General features: G+C 27.7%; 3 protein-coding genes across 3 annotated transcripts in view; 1 reads left to right on the top strand and 2 right to left on the bottom strand.

The window, feature by feature from the left end:
- LOC113373428 (ubiquitin carboxyl-terminal hydrolase CYLD) overlaps positions 1 to 1,772 on the top strand; it is a 4,697-nt gene extending 2,925 nt beyond the window's left edge. The window contains exons 3-9 of the mRNA XM_026613723.1: positions 28 to 113; positions 185 to 373; positions 452 to 607; positions 670 to 967; positions 1,047 to 1,195; positions 1,324 to 1,507; positions 1,579 to 1,772. Coding sequence (XP_026469508.1) covers positions 28 to 113; positions 185 to 373; positions 452 to 607; positions 670 to 967; positions 1,047 to 1,195; positions 1,324 to 1,507; positions 1,579 to 1,772 — 1,256 coding nt within the window. The remainder of the gene's footprint in view (positions 1 to 27; positions 114 to 184; positions 374 to 451; positions 608 to 669; positions 968 to 1,046; positions 1,196 to 1,323; positions 1,508 to 1,578) is intronic.
- Positions 1,773 to 2,144: 372 nt separating this feature from the next.
- LOC113373131 (elongation factor 1-alpha-like) lies at positions 2,145 to 4,182 on the bottom strand. The gene is made up of 6 exons (XM_026613445.1): positions 3,855 to 4,182; positions 3,323 to 3,645; positions 3,053 to 3,239; positions 2,771 to 2,976; positions 2,474 to 2,692; positions 2,145 to 2,395 (listed from the first exon to the last, which is right to left on the bottom strand). Exons 1-6 carry the CDS (start codon positions 4,165 to 4,167, stop codon positions 2,252 to 2,254), a joined length of 1,392 nt encoding a protein of 463 aa, XP_026469230.1. The 5' UTR covers positions 4,168 to 4,182; the 3' UTR covers positions 2,145 to 2,251.
- Positions 4,183 to 5,821: 1,639 nt separating this feature from the next.
- The window catches only part of LOC113373427 (gamma-tubulin complex component 2 homolog), a 15,995-nt gene continuing 3,711 nt past the window's right edge, over positions 5,822 to 18,105 (bottom strand). Inside the window, exons 3-5 of the mRNA XM_026613722.1 lie at positions 13,209 to 13,352; positions 8,398 to 8,567; positions 5,822 to 5,948 (exon numbers count right to left, since the gene is read on the bottom strand). Coding sequence (XP_026469507.1) covers positions 5,822 to 5,948; positions 8,398 to 8,567; positions 13,209 to 13,352 — 441 coding nt within the window. The remainder of the gene's footprint in view (positions 5,949 to 8,397; positions 8,568 to 13,208; positions 13,353 to 18,105) is intronic.

The raw sequence follows: 18,105 nt of genomic DNA, 5'->3' as shown, positions 1-18,105 counted from the left end.
TTTATCCTTTTGAACAATGTCAACCAGATGAAAGGTTTGTCGATCAAAAACGATCTCTTCAGCCTGGGCATTCAAGAACTTTTGAAGATCTTGATTCTCGACTCTTTGGAAATGTAATTTATATTTCTTTGTTATTCAAATTAATTCAGAATGCTTTTTCAAGCAAAAATGTATTTATTAATAGGTTGAGTGTCTTGCGGTGCCAGGATCTATAGCACCTTTGAGCAAAACTTCAGATTTAGAATCTGTATGTGGAAAATTCAAAGGCATACAAGGACATCACAATTCCTGTTATTTAGATGCAACACTTTTTTCAATGTTTACATTCACAAGTGTATTTGATTCTTTGTTATTTCGGCCTAAAGGACATCAGGTGAATTTTTGAAGTTTAATACTATTTTATTTTATAAATGCTTTAAATTGCAATTGCATAAAGTTATAATTGTCACAGGACTCTGATCACTATGAAGAAGTACAAACAGTTTTACGTGAAGAAATTGTAAATCCTTTACGAAAAAATTTATTTGTGCGGGCTGATAAAGTTATGAAATTAAGAAAATTATTAGAGAAATTATCATCCGTTACTGGCCTAACATGTGAAGAAAAGGTAGCACATTTGTATTAATCAACTTCATAAAACCAAAAAATAATATCATTCTTGCATCTTAGGATCCTGAAGAATTTTTAAATTGCTTACTATCACAAATTTTGAATGCCGATCCATTTTTAAAACTGAATTCTGGACAAGAAGCATTTTATTATCAGTTGTTTGTAGAAAAGGATGAAAGACTCTTGCTACCATCAGTACAGCAGTTATTTGAACAGAGCTTTCTCACATCTGATATTAAATTGAAACAAGTGCCATCTTGCTTAATAATACAAATGCCGAGGTTTGGTAAATCGTATAAAATGTATCCTAGAATATTACCTTCACAATTGCTAGACGTAACAGATATAATAGAAGATTGTGAGTTACTTAATTAAGTAATGATATTTTCTGGTAATTTGTGATTTAATTAATATTTTTGTTTTCGATACATGAACAGCACCTCGACAGTGTACAGTGTGTGGAAAACTTGCGCATTATGAATGCAAAGATTGCTTTGGACAATGTGGAATGGGGTTGGAAAGTACTGCATTTTGCAAACCCTGTCTCGATACTGTACATTCCCATGCCAAGAGGGCAAATCATAAAGTAAACGTTCATAGCTATTCTAATGTTTTTAATAAATTTTATTTATTTATCATTGCCTTTGTATTTATCACAAAAAATTAATAATCAGTAAAATTATGTTAAATATAAGAGCATCTTACCTTTTTTAGGCCAAGCTCTTGTCAGTTCCAATAGATTTTTCCATAATGGCTGAACATTGTCCGGTTCCTAGACTATATATGGAATTATTTGCAGTAGTTTGTATTGAAACATCTCATTATGTGACATTTGTGAAAGCCGGGTCTGGCCACAATGTGCCTTGGTGCTTTTTTGACTCGATGGCTGACCGAAAAGGTAACTGTTTGCTTCTCCTACTTCAAGAAAATAAAATAATAACTATATTCAAATTGATTATAAATAATCAGGTGAGCAAAATGGCTACAATATACCTGAGATGGTGAGTGTCCCGGATTTGCCGGAATGGTTATCTGATGAAGGGGCACGTATGCTGCACGAGCAGTACCCTAACGACAAGCAATTACCTGAACATGCTAAGAGATTAATGTGCGATGCCTATATGTGCATGTACCAAAGTCCTGATGTAATGATGTATAGATAATTTAATAACTAAAGAGAAGTTTAATTTTACATTCTGATTTATAAACAATTGTTAATACTTATATAATTTAATTAATGTTTAAATAAATAAATTTTTAATCAATGTTAAAATTAAAGGACATACATTATAATTATTGTTAATATTTTATACTTTGAAATATATTTAATTTAGATTTTAGTTTAAGATTTGAAAATAGATATATCAGTATTAATTATCAAAGTTTTATCCCTGTAAAAATGCAAAATTCTGTAATAAAGTTTTGATTTGAAGTATACAATCAAAATTATTATTTAAATTTTTATTTACAAAATATATACACTTCTAAAATCACAAAAAATACTTTCTAAAAGTTACCATATAAAGGCTCACAACCATTCTGCAATTGTAAGAGTAATTAATATAATTGTTTTACAAAAATAATTTAAGAATTCTCATTAAAATTAAACTTAAAATTATCTTCATAATAAATTTTAAAGAAATTACTTCTTGGCTTTGGTGGCTTTTTCTGCGGCTTTTGTAACTTTGCCGGCAGTTGCTTCCTTGTGCACAACGCTTTTAATTACTCCCACAGCAACGGTTTGTCTCATGTCGCGGACTGCAAAACGACCCAAGGGAGGAAATTCCTAAAGAAAAAATCAAATTATAGTACATATATAAAATATATATGTATCACATTTGTCGTAATGTTGAATTTTACTTACTTGGAATGATTCCACGCACATAGGCTTGGATGGAATCAAGTTAACGATTGCAGCATCCCCGGACTTGATGGATTTGGGGTTTTCTTCAGTAGCTTTACCAGTACGTCTGTCGACCTTCTGTTTAATTTCAGCGAATTTGCAGGCGATGTGAGCGGTGTGGCAATCCAATACTGGAGTATAACCGTTTGAAATTTGACCTGGATGGTTCAAAACGATAACCTGAGGGAAAAAATACATGAATATAAATACATCGAAATTAAAATATTTGTTATAATAATGTAGAGTTTTTTTATTTACCTGAGCAGTAAAGTCTGCAGCTCCCTTTGGTGGATTGGCTTTGGAGTCTCCGGCAACATAACCACGTCTTAATTCCTTGACGGAGACGTTCTTAACGTTGAAGCCAACGTTGTCTCCGGGTACGGCTTCAGTTAGGGCTTCGTGATGCATTTCGACGGATTTTACTTCAGTAGTTATGTTAGCTGGTGCGAAAACTACTACAGTACCTTTGGAAATAATATTAACATTATTAACGTTAATTTAACACAAATTAAAAATAAGGTTTATTAAATGAATATTTACCTGGTTTGAGAATGCCGGTTTCGACACGTCCTACTGGGACTGTTCCAATACCGCCGATCTTGTATACATCTTGCAAAGGAAGACGGAGTGGCTTGTCTGTTGGTCTTGAGGGTGGTAAGATAGCATCTAAGGCTTCAATCAAGCACTTGCCATCAACCTTGCCTTCTTTGCGGTCAATGTGCCATCCCTATAAAAAGAGAAATTCATTAAAAATCAAATATCTAATGCGCATAAAAATTAAATATATAATTCAATTATTCATCTTATTACCTTGAACCATGGCATCTTGGTGGATGGTTCCAACATGTTGTCCCCGTGCCATCCAGAAATTGGTACAAACGCAACAGTATTTGGATTATAACCGATCTTCTTGATGTACGAGCATACTTCTTTCTTGATTTCTTCAAATCGAGATTCGCTGTAAGGTGGTTCAGTAGAGTCCATCTTGTTGACGCCAACAATTAATTGTTTTACACCCAAGGTGAACGCCAATAACGCATGTTCGCGGGTTTGGCCGTTCTTCGAGATACCGGCTTCGAACTCACCGGTACCGGCGGCTACGATGAGTACGGCGCAATCGGCTTGAGATGTTCCTGTAATGGAAAAATTATTTTAATATATAGTATATTAAATTATAATTATATTTATAAATAAATAAGCATTGTATAGACAAAATCTTTGAATGTAAATAAACACGACCACGTGCACCCACGCGACAAAATTACGTAATATGGTCTCGTAAATTGATTCATATCAAATGCTAATGCCAAAAAATGTATTTCAATATATTATTATTACTTACCAGTGATCATGTTCTTAATGAAATCACGATGTCCGGGAGCATCGATGATGGTAACGTAATACTTGGCAGTTTCGAACTTCCACAAAGCAATGTCGATTGTAATACCACGTTCGCGCTCAGCCTTCAATTTATCCAAAACCCACGCATATTTGAAGGAGCCTTTGCCCATTTCCTGGGCTTCCTTCTCGAATTTTTCGATAGCTCTCTTATCGATACCGCCGCATTTGTAGATCAAATGTCCAGTAGTAGTCGATTTTCCAGAATCTACGTGGCCGATGACGACAATGTTGATATGGATCTTTTCCTTACCCATTTTGTATCACAAGTATTTTAACTTCACTTGAGAAAAAGAGCACTTAATAACAATTTTATATAAGGAGTGATATTACAATTCGGCAAAGCTTGAACTAACAATGATTTTTGGCAGAGGATGGGTCGCCTTTTAAACCCTTGCAAGGGCCGCTCGGCGAGGTTCGGTTTGGGTTCGGCTGTTAAGGTCAGGTAAAAGAGAGGGAAGATATTTACATTTACAAGTCATTCCTCAGTTAAAATTATTTAATTTTAATATTATTATAGATGGAAATCGAGTTTCGCCTAGATTAAAGAAATATATGGAGTTGCTTCGTATGTATCGAGGAAATAATTTGTATTTATTTATTTTACTCACAAATATTATAAATAGTCTCATATTTTTAAATTAGCCATTCATAAATAATAATATAAATTTTAATTTTACAATACTATTTTACAAAATAATATATCATCATATTCTAATTTTTATTTAAAACTAACTGCATACTTTAAATTAATATTATTAAGTACTAATTATTTATTACATTAGCAAATTATTTTTATAGAAAGATTTCATTGAAAATATGAGAGCTGTTTAAATTTGTATTCTGTATGCAGTTGCAGAAAATCACTAGGATCAAATATTTAATTTGTTTATGTAATTTAACTGATGAAAGAGTTTTCAAAATATGTTAATGAATGGTTTAATTAATTTGTCAAATAATATTACATTTCTATTAAAAGTACGTTGACGAATATTTTTCTTATTTCATAAAATTTCATTAATAATATTTATTAATTTGAGCCATTATAATTTATTTTCTAGATAATGTTTTAATTAATTTGTCAAACAATATTATATTTCTATCAAAAGTACGTTGACGAATCTTTTTCTTATTTGATAATATAATTTCATAAATATTACTTAATTGAGCCGGCATAATTTATAATTTGAACCGAGATTTGTTAATGATTTAGTTAATTATTCAAGCAATATTAGATTTTTATTGAAAGTACATTTACAAGTATTGTTTCCTACTTGAATATAATTTTATTAATAAATATTATATATTAAAGTTTTTATTTATTATATAACGATTGAAATTAAACTTATCAACATTGTTAATTAATTAATATGTAAGTCTGACTCTCAAATAATACATATGAGACAAAAAATTGCATATTAACATTGATGTTAATAAATATTAATTAGGTAATAACCTTATTAATAATATATCCAATCTAATATGTTTTGTGTTTGATAAAAATTACTATCGAATTGTATATACACAAGTTGTTGTGTAAATAATTAGATAATTTTTAATAAATGCTGAAAATAGTAAAATTTAGTAAATACACCTAGATTTTATGGTTTTGAAGAAAAATGCATTTGTCAGATTCATAATTTATTTTTGTTAAATAGTTAAATTAACACGAAATATTCAATTTTAATATTATATATGCTAACAAATATTATTATCTAATTTTCAACCAAACGTGATAGAAATGGATAATAAATAACGGATATAATAAATAGTGATTTTTAATAACATGACATTAACAAGCACTTCCAACATTATGGCATCTTATATATTATGGCAACGCTTTATTAGACTAACAATTATTCTGATATATCTTGAAAAATGTTAATTAATTTTAAAACTAATATTATTTTTTTATTTGACAGTCTGCTCGGGTTTTGGCACACTTTTACTATTGGAAATGGAAGATTCTGAAGCTGTATCCAAAAATCCAGCATACATTTTTTCTCGTTGTTCACTGTAATATGAATTGGAATGAAATCTGAAAAAAAATAAAATCGAATTTACAACATTTAGTCTTCTAACTTCTAATATTTATAGCCTGCTCATATACAGTTAGTAAACACAGTCTGGTCAATGTATTACGTATTATAAAAACAACTTTTGGAATTGTTTTGTGTTCATTGCAAATGGATATCTGCAAAACAGTGGAAATAAATAGATATATCAAATTTAATTTTTTTTTTTTTTTTTTGAATAAATTTACAGTTATTACATGATCAAAATAGTTGTCAGCTGTAAATAATGCCAACAATGAAATGTATATAAATATATATTGAATAGTCAACTATATCAAATTATGAATATTGCATCTAATTATTTACTTATATAAATAAATAAATATAAATATATATATATATATATATATATATATATATATATATATAATGTCTCACCCAATAATCATTTTTAATTTCATATACCAAAGCAAGTTTTTAAAATCAGATATCCATTTTATATAGATATGATATCAAATTAATATATATATATATATATATATATATATATATATATATATATACTTTTTTGAATTAGTTTAAATAGATACTCCATTACCAAAATATTTATCAGATTTGAACAATGCCTCATGAATTTAATATAACAACAATAAAATTTGCCTATAAATTTGATATCTATTATCATTTGATATGTTTGATAATCAATGATCAGATCATTGGCAGATATGTACTTTATATTGTATAATTATTTATATAATATAAATTTGGTTCCAATATTTATTAAAAATCATTTTAGCGCATATAATGACCATAATCAAAATCAAAAGTTATATTTTGCCTCTGTAAAACGAAAAATTCCCAATGATCTCATTTGTAAACGCTAATATTAATATTATTATCTTATTATTTCTAATATTGCTATTTTGTTATATTTATTATTATCTGTCACTTATTGTTTTTATTCTACTTTATTGTTTTTCTAGTATTATTTTTATTATTCAGAAATTTTATTTATTTTACTTATTAATTTTGTTATTATTATTATTTGCTTTTATTAACTTCCCGTAGGGTAAGTTATTGTTTTCGCCCAAAAATCGAAATTGAAAATTTTTGCATTTCTCGACGTTTTGAAGCTTTCTGAACATTTTGGCATACCATACAATACAATTTTTCGTACACGTTTTCGGGCGCACGGATAAACCGATTTGAATGGTTAAAAAAATATTCGATTCCTATTGATAGGGAGATGTGCTGATTAGTTTTTGGCAAAGGCAGGTCCAGCCGTTATAGAGATACGGAGCAAAGAATGCAGAAAATAGAAATCGAGTTTTTGAGGGAACGGAGCATCCGATTTGAATGATCTAAAAAACATTCAATTAGTAATGATTGGGAGAAGTGGTGATCAGTTTTTTGCAAAGGCAGGCCCAGCTATTTCCAAAATACAGAGCTAAATGTGCAAAAAATGGCACATTTTCGAAAGAACTAAGCGTCCGGTTTAAATGATTCAAAGAACCTTCTGCTTGTCTTAACAAAATAATTGATTTTGAAAAAAAAAAATTGTTTTAACCTTTCCTTAAAAAAAAAAAAAGAAATTGTATATCAAAAATAATTCAGATTCTATTTTTAATTCTGACTATAGTTCTAATATACTTTAAACAAAAAATTTCAACTTTGCAATTCAGTTTATATAATTCTTATAAATATTATACAATGTTACAATATTAATAATAATCTATTTGAAAACATTCAGTATTCCTCGAACATTTCGTTATGGTAAGGGAAGTTCCAACAATTTGCCTTAAGGCATGATGCCATACACCCCACTAGTTATCTTATTATTTCTAATATTGTTATTTTGTTATATTTATAATTATCTGTCACTTATTGTTTTTATTCCACTTTATTGTTTTTCTAGTATTATTTTTATTATTCAGAAATTTTATTTATTTTACTTATTAGTTTTATTATTATTATTATTTGCTTTTATTCATCATTCTTTTATATATCATTTTAATGTAAATACTATCCTTTATTTTGTACTCTTTTTATTTAAATGTTTGTTATTGTTCATTATTATTACTAGATACTAAATTATTTAACAGTTGTAATAAATATTGTAATTAAGAAAAAATATATATCAACCCTATCCATTTCAACCCCTGTAGATAGATGATTCACGGCTAAGAGGAATATTTTTGCAAATTACATTTTCCTGCTAAATTTATAATACCATGACGAATCTTTTCCGTGAGACATACTTTTATAACTTATTAGATCATACCGCAATCCTTTTATTGTATAAAGGCAGGTGCTTACCTGTGCTATTAGGAATTGTCTGTACCTGCTAACTGTTCTTTACACAAATGCGAATTGAAATACTTATTGTACTAAATATTACAGGGCAGGAAAACATTTTACATCTGGCGAAAATATTAAATATTAATTTCTTCTTTAATTATTAATTTCACGTACCTGTTCACAATGTTCATTAATTTATCGGCACCACTGGTGGAAGCATTGTTATCATTAATTTTATCGAACATCGACATCAAAATAATGGTAAATCTTTTATCCATAATTGCTATGCTGTCCGAAAAGCTGACTGTATTGTCCAAAGATTTCTCCATCGTCTTCGCTGTCGACTAAAATATAAAACATACTTGTATTTTACTACTAACTACTAGTAATTTACGAGCAAAATTGATGAAAAGTGAATGACTTAATTAGTCTACATATCTATATGAGTCGAGAGATGAAATTTATTACAAATATTGCTTTTGTTAAATGAAATCATATGTATATATATGTTCATAACCTGGACAATGAAATATTTGGGAAATTTGCATTAGTATAAAATTGAATAATCAGAAAGCATTTAGATGCACTTTAAAAAAATGCAGGAACACCTATACATATATACATTTAGAGTGATTTTATACAAACAATTAAGAGTTTTATATTTTAATACACATCCAAATCTATAATACTTACCTCACGATTAAAAAGTAAATAAAAAAAATCATCAATGGCAATAAATAATGAATGTTTTATGCAGGTATATATAACTCACAAAATTGTTGAAAATAGCTTGAGTTTGAAAATAAACTTTTCAAAGAAATGAAACTAATTTTACGTTTAAATTGAAATTAATGATTTCAGTTAATTACTGAATATTATTAACTATTCGACAATTGATCTAAAAAATCAATAATAAAAATTCTACATGTTCTAAAATGTTAAACACAGATGACAATTTGATTTAATGAAGTTTGCGTTAAAAAACTATATGACCATAATTATGAATGAGCAAATATTGATTTGAGGCCATAAAACAATAATATGTCGTGATTTCAGGAATGAAAGCGTTGGTTTTGAATTATTGATAAGTACAAATGCTTTCTATCAACTTTAGCTCTATAGAAACGTGATAATAGAAGGCAAAATATTTTTGTTTTCATGAAATATTAATAGTTTCCCGTATTTAGCTCAAACTTTATGAAAGAATAGAATATTTCCGGGGTATATACTAAAACCATGGGTAATTAGAAATCAGCAAACTAGTTAATAGAATACTGATAAATTTCTATTAACTATATATAGCAGCGAGATTAGCAAAAACTCGTAATAAAATCTTGTAATTATATTAACATTGTTTTCTTTAGAAAGTCAACAAAATTCATAATTTTGGTATTTCAGAAAATTAAGTCTCGACTAATTCGCAGTTCGCTAAAAAAAATTTGTTTTCTAAATTATTTAAACACTAAACTATTAAACACTAAATTATTTAAACACTAAATTATTAAACACTAAATTATTTGTTGATATTCACTCACTATTGATTTTTTTCAGAATTGATATCAAGAGTGTAGCATGTTTAATTAAATATCAATGACTTGCAATTAAAATTCAAAATTTTCAATAAATTTCTCATTATCTACTCTTGACTCGAAATTATACGATAGAAGTGTATAATATGGTTAAGTAAAAAACAAAGCCAATAATTCAAAATTTTCAATAAATTTCTCATTATCTTGACTCGAAATTAAACGATAGAAGTGTATAATATGGTTAGGTACAAAACAAAGCTAACAAATTCAAAATTTTCAATAAATTTCTCATTATCTATTGCTAACTCGTAATTAAACGATAGAAGTATATAATATGGTTAGGTAAAAAAACAAAGCCAACAAATTCAAAATTTTCAATAAATTTTGCATTATCTATTGCTAACTTGTAATTAAACGATAGAAGTGTGTAATATGGTTAAGTGAAAAACAAAGCCTACAAATTCAAAATTTTCAATAAATTCTCATTATCCATTCTTGACTCGTAATTAAACGATAGAAGTGTATAATATGGTTAGGTAAAAAACAAAGCCAACAAATTCAAAATTTTCAATAAATTTCTCATTATCTATTCTTGACTCGTAATTAAACGATAGAAGTGTATAATATGGTTAGGTAAAAAACAAAGCCAACAAATTCAAAATTTTCAATAAATTTTGCATTATCTATTGCTAACTTGTAATTAAACGATAGAAGTGTGTAATATGGTTAAGTGAAAAACAAAGCCTACAAATTCAAAATTTTCAATAAATTCTCATTATCCATTCTTGACTCGTAATTAAACGATAGAAGTGTATAATATGGTTAGGTAAAAAACAAAGCCAACAAATTCAAAATTTTCAATAAATTTCTCATTATCTATTCTTGACTCGTAATTAAACGATAGAAGTGTATAATATGGTTAGGTAAAAAAAACAAAGCCAACAAATTCAAAATTTTCAATAAATTTTGCATTATCTATTGCTAACTTGTAATTAAACGATAGAAGTGTGTAATATGGTTAAGTGAAAAACAAAGCCTACAAATTCAAAATTTTCAATAAATTCTCATTATCCATTCTTGACTCGTAATTAAACGATAGAAGTGTATAATATGGTTAGGTAAAAAACAAAGCCAACAAATTCAAAATTTTCAATAAATTTCTCATTGTCTATTCTTGACTCGTAATTAAACGATAGAAGTGTATAATATGGTTAAGTGAAAAAAGAAAGCTGAAAACAAGCCAAATCAATTTGGAATGGTGAATTATTATAAAATTATGACAAAAATGTGCATGTTAATCAAAATTAAAACAACATCCAGATATCTGCAAAATCAAATAAAAATGATAAAAATTAGCGACAAAATGACAACCGTGCATTTTTCAAGCCAGCACGTGACGAACGAGATTATCACCCAGACTATAAAAAATGATTTTTTTAAAGTAGAATTTATCAGACAGTCTTTGATACAAATGTAAATAGTTATATTAACTTATAAAAAATATATTTTTCAAAATTTCAAATTTCATTGAAATAATTACTCATATGATTACTAATAAATAGAAAATTATTTTTACGATTATTAATCATTTTCTGAGTATTAGGTAGTATTCAAATTTTCCATTTTTATTAGTCCAGGTAATTTTGGCTATAACAAAAAAAAATCTCGTGCATATGCTCCTATCCGTGCTACGGATACCTTATTTAGGGTACTAAAGTACCCTGTAGAGGAGCACATTGAATTGTCGGTGATACTGTCGGACATCGAGCAAACAGAGGTGGTCAACATTGAAGTCAATTCTGCATCCACATAATACTGGCGCATTTCCTGCATCATTATTAAATCAACCCCATATCGATAATAATAGTCACAAAATCGTTTACACATCCTTATCCACGAAAAGTAAAAGATTTTTCGAAAATCGTTCAAAATCAGCACTACCATGTAAACGGTAAGGTATAAGGTAAAAACCTCATATAGTAATTATTACGGTAGAAAAAATTATTAAAATATCAGTCTACATTCAAAACTTACCTGGGAACGCAAAAGTGCCTCATAAAATACAAAATATAAATATAATATTTTTATATAAATATAATATTTATATAATTAATATAGCTGCAAAATTGTGACCAAAATGCTTGATGTACATAAAGCAACGTAAGCACATTGCTCCTTTAAAATTTATAAAAATAAAAATATAATTTGGCATATTGGATGAAAGTGATTTATAATATAAATTGTAGATGTATATTAGGGTGGTCCTTAATATGGACATCTTTGAATTTTCTTGCTCCCAGGGGCCCAAAATACTTCCTAATTGATAAAAAAAATCTCTAAAAGTTTAGATTTTAATATTAATTTTTAGATAGTGCGCAATTCAATCAAAATTTCGTATGGAATTAGCATGGGAAAAATTTTGAAAATTTTAAAAATGTTTTTTAGGTATAACTTATTAGCGACAAGTGAATTAAAAGTGGCAATTCGTGTCATTTCACGCTCTGCAAAACAGGTTTCTTATATTTTGTTTTGTAGAGCGTCGAATTTTCAATAAAACTCATTTATTTGTTCGCTAAGTTATATGTGAAAACATTTTAAAATTTTTTGAATTTTTTGCCATGCTAATTCCATACAAAACTTTGATTGAATTGCGCACTATCTAAAAGTTAATATTAGGAGCTAAAACTATTAGAGATTTTTTTTTATCAATTTGGAAACAATTGAGGCCTTGTAACAAAGAAATTCCAAAATGTCCATATTAAGGACCACCCTAATATATATATACCCAGTATAATGCTATTGTTTGAAAAATATTTAATATTATTTGTAATACTACATTTAAAATTGAAGTAGAGTAAAAAGATATTATAGACTAAAAAAACATCGACCATTATTGTCAATGTATGTTCTAATAAGTAATTAAATATTTAAGCTTCTAATTATATTAGAAGTGCTAATGAAATTGCATAAAATGATCTCACATCTATTTACTCAGAAAAGCGTGAAGTACTCTTTGGTAATGTATTTTTGTGATTATGTCATATGATGACAATGATCTATCAAATATTCTTCAAATAATATTAATTAATTAATATTATTTTATTATTAGGCTCAAAAAATCTACGGTATATTGTGACATTTTTAAGATTATTTGAGCCAAATAATAGAGTAAACTATGTTGATTGAAATAAAAAATATTTAGCAATATACAAAATATTGCCAGTTCATATTATGTTTCATTATAAAATCTCAAGTATATTTTTTTTTTTTTGAATAATTCTATCATGACCAATTGGGTACTAGAATATTGTATCTAATTATAAGTAAGATTTTGTAAAATTGGTTTTCAATTTATCAAAGTCTAAAAGTTCTGAATCATTTTACCATCCCATTATAGAGATTTTTTTCAGGTAATCAATCAAATTTAAAATCGAATAAATAAGTTATTATTATTACCTGCATAAAATCGCAAAACTCGATGCAAACTGCACACAATCGAGAAATAATCCTCAAAAGCGCCGTGTCTGTGATCATACAATTCTTTAAAGTTGCTTCTACGAAATCTTCATGGCATGCTAGAAGATCATCCACGTTGATTACCTGGAAATCAAATAATTTTAAAAATTAAAATACCTGAGAATTGTATAATAGAATTAAAATTGGTTAAATACCCGGTATTCAGAAATTTGCGTTATATAAAATTATATTGTAAAGAACATCTGGTATATATCATACATACCTATTCATTACCTATTTCATATAAATGTGGATTTTTTTTTAATAATATCAAGTGGTTTTATTCAAATTATCATTCAAGTGGTTTGCATTTAAATTTGAAGTAAAAAAGGCTAATAAAAAATTACTTCAATCGACATGATACATACTATAAGGCAATTCATCAATTTTCTGATCACGCACGATATTCCTTCCTTTCACTCCTTAGAGAGTCATATATCATTACAATGTAAAGTAAACCTGATCCAACGAAATCCCGAGATGCATGAAAAACCCATCTGCAACTCCTCTATCAAAAAAGAGGTGCATTTTTCTCCCATAATGATGCCGAAAAAATTTATACCTTTGAATGATTCTGTATATCAAGGGTGCTTGGTAAGTGAACGAAAAAATGAAAGAAAAAGTAAGTAAAAGGCAAACAAAGTGAAATAATGGAAAAACAACATATATAAATATAAAAAGAAATATTATAATATAAAATTTGTTCTCAATATTGACAAAAACTTCCTGAAGTCTTTTAGAACTAATTGTAAGTACTAATGAGAATGTGGTTTTTTCTCTGGAACAGCAATCAAAACTTTAGACTCCTATGATCTACTTATTTAAAAATACTTTATTTATAAAAGAACCCAGCAATTGAACTATATTTGTTATAATTAATTATTAAAATTTCTCTTATACTGATGATTTTTCATTAGAAGCGGCAATGCTGAAAAAGACTATTTTTATTTTAAAAACTAATACACGCATGTAAGTGCACTTTCTATAAGTTGCTAGTAAATATCATGAATATTTTATCAAACTTATAACAAAATAAAATAACTAGTTGGTATTGGTATTTTGCCTTGTGGCAAGTTACATGAACTTCCCGATATGTGTAAATAATCGACTTAATCAATAAAAAATTAATTAATTTATGAGTGATTAAAGTATGGAAAAGAACAAACACGTTAACTCGGAATATTCTCTAAAATCAATTTTTCAAAAATCAACAATTTTTATAACTGAACCAGTTTCCGTAGGACTTTAATGGTTTAGTATGTTCATTAAGACCAAGTACTCTATCGTTATACCAAGTAAATCGTCTAATTTAGAAAGGTCTAATTTTAAATCTAAGAAACGGCTCGGCAGATCGTAGCGCAAAAATGGCAAATGATAGTGCTTATCGAGATACATCGAATGGCTTTTAGATTTATGAAATCAGACCAGCCGTTTTTGAGAAAACGTCGATTTACAGCAAAAAATCTATTCACATACACACACACATACTTTTTCCAAATTTGGTCTCATTCGATTCAGAATGGCTTGAAACGTCGAGAAAACATAAAATTAGCGAATCGAATTTTTTGATGAAAACATAAACTTCTCCTTCGAGAAGTCAATTATTTGACATCGCAATTTCCTATTTAGAGAAACATAATCACCATGATATAAAATTTACAGTATTTCCATTATGAATCAGCAAAAAGGAAATTGTAGAAACCAGAAACCCAATCTAAAGACACAACCATCAATTGTAAAGCCGGTTATCACACACACGAAGGATTCCTATTAGATTCATCATTCTAAAATTATTGCATTCCCTTCTTGGGCATTCCCAGTTGAATTGGAATTCCCACATTCAAGAATGCATATATAAACTAAAGTGCAATGTATAAAATCATAAAGAGAAAAATAATAAATTTGTGATATTAGCTTTAAAGCCCTTTAAATGAATAAAATTAAATTTAAATTTTTGGTTATATATATTTTTTTTTAATTTATAAGTGCATTATGTTTTTCTAAGTAAATTTCATATAATGTCGCCAATGTGATTGACTAGATAAATAAAATTAGCATTTTATATTTGACTGCGACCGCTTTGCTGCCGAAATTTCAACACAAGACTAAATATTTACCGAACTCCTTAACGAAAAGCAGGTCCGTGAAGTACAGTTCAAGAATATTTATATAAGCCGTTCGTTTAATCTATTTATACGACGTTTATATGAATCAAAAAGTAAACTAATTGCTTATAATAAACTGCTTAGATATATAATGATGCAATGCGAGCAGTAATTTTGATAAAACATCATATGCAATATAGATAATAACCGCGGTCATTATCCCTATTCCCCAAATCAAAAACAATTATATGAAATAACAAAATACTACTAATTATTGTATTATTAAAAAATTATGGTATTAAACAAAATTAGAATACTTGGAGAAAAACTATAGAAAATATAACTTCATACAGTAGATGATGATTTACTTTATATTCTTATATGAAATTATCTCACTAATCTTTTATCAAGTTTTATTACTTAAACACCTATTTAGTTTTTTTTAATCCTACAGTTTTACTCGTATTCATTCAGGACATGTGGAAAAATTGTAAGATAATCTTTTTTTTAAAAAAACAGCTGAAGTAGGCAGTTCATTTTATAGATGAGAATACTGTACCACAATGGTGATTTTTTAGATATACTGCTACAAATATTTTAAGCAAATGTATGGAAATTTAATCAAAAGTGCATAAAAATGCATTTAAAAATATAGTGATTTTTGAACCAAGAATATTGGCATTTATCAATTATTAACTGGAGGGTCATCATGTCATGATTTAGTCCACTGTTTGCCTGAGGCGAAAGACGAGCGCAGTAACTGCCCACGGGAAATGACGTAATATTCTGTTTTATCATCCTCACAACTAATAGACTGTCGGCTGATTGTAAATTTACTCACAATTTGAATATAAACATATGTATTATTTATAGCAAAATAACCCAAGAGCGAGGAAGTACAATTTAATAAAAACACGGAAGCTCCTTTGAGGACTCTTCAAAAAGATCTACTCTACGTAAAAAAAACTCTTGGTTTAATAAACACTAAATACGGTTCTAAATATAACAATTTGAACAGGAAATCGCAAAGCATATCTTTTTACTCAAAAATAATAGATATACTTGTCATCAGTATATTTTCTAAATTTTCAGTCACAAAAGTAGAAATAACGTTCATTCAAACAATTTAACCAGCAAAGCGTAAAGCTAGCACCAGACTAAGGTGCAAATTACCCACTTTTGTAAAAAAATTCTTTTCTTTACTTTTGTTTTGTTATTATTGTTTTGTTTTTGTTTTTGTTTTTGTTTCTGTTTTTGTTTTTTTGTTTTATATTATACATAAAAATATTCAAATTCAATATTTCATTGTTTATAGTCAACAAAAAGTCATGGGCAGATGTTGTTGAAGTTTTACCTTCAACTACTGAAAGACAATAGTCGCTTGAATAAAAACATTATTAATTTTTATTATTATTGTTTTCGATGAGTAAAATATACCAAGCTTTCGTTTATAAACGCTGGCGAATATATCTCATACACGGCACGACAAAACAATGTTGAAACAGAACAATCACTCCTGATTTGGATGTGCATGTCTGTCATTTGGATAATACATACAGGCCCTGAATAAATAATATATATTTCATACACGACATGAGTATGGCATAAACAATTGTATTGTGGTACTTTCCAAATATAAATTATTAGTAAAATATAAGAATGAGCGCTGCGATTCATATGAGGTATGGTATTCTGATTGGATTCTAAGACCGACTATTATTAAATTAGATTTTTCACATAAGATTAATACAGGAATTTTATAAGATTGTGTGCGATTATGTGCAACAAATAATTCAAAGCTTTAAAAATTTGTCTAATAATAAAATTGAACTGCATCTAGTTTAATAATGATCTGCATAAAAAATTGAGAGTTTATGGGAAACTTCAAACAACTCGGAATTTATGATAAAATTATTAATTATGAGAAAAAAATCTATATAGTACTTGTCATGTTAAAGTATTAAATAATAAGAATTTACATCAACATCATTGAAGTAATAACAAAACTGAACATGAAGTGTATGTAAAAGGTTTGATAAGAATTCAAACTTTCACCACTATAGTAACTTTTACTTCATCAATGATTTTTTTGTTTATCTCCTAATCGACAAAATATTTTTTTGTAAACTGAATCAGCACTTTTAAATAAATTAGACCAATGTGAGTAAACATTCATGATTCACTACAAAAGATAGAGAACCTATCTGGTTAAACCTAGAAAGCAAATGCAATATACGGAACAAAACGCAAGTGTAAAACCCATAGTAAATACACACAATAAAGCATTCATTTGGGCTCTCGTGCTTAATTACATCAACAGTCATCAGACTCTGTACAATACGAGTAAAACGAATGCAATTGTATGAGATATATTAGACCATACATTGTGTACTAATACTTGACAATTGTCAATATGATGTAGAAAATCAACGGTGGTAAAAAATATCTTTACCAATTGATATGATTTTAACTAAATAGACAAGTTGCTAGGTTAAATTATCACTAGTTAAACCGAAGAATATCTTTAAATTAGCATTATAATTGAACACTGGATAATTTGTTTGAAATATTATTTGTAATTATAAGTTCTAAAGCAATTTTATCAACAACGCTAAGGCATGGTAAAATACCATAGCAATTCATAATGCATAATACTAATCAAAAAAGTATAAACAAAAATTTATAAATAATTTAATATTTATCACTATGTGGTTTTTGTATCGCTTTTCTAC

The sequence above is a fragment of the Ctenocephalides felis genome, unplaced genomic scaffold (assembly GCF_003426905.1).
Source record: "Ctenocephalides felis isolate EL2017-DRISC unplaced genomic scaffold, ASM342690v1 CF-g0.4_SCAFFOLD_01604, whole genome shotgun sequence".
Lineage (NCBI taxonomy): Eukaryota > Metazoa > Arthropoda > Insecta > Siphonaptera > Pulicidae > Ctenocephalides > Ctenocephalides felis.
This window is presented reverse-complemented; position numbering and strand designations above follow the sequence as displayed.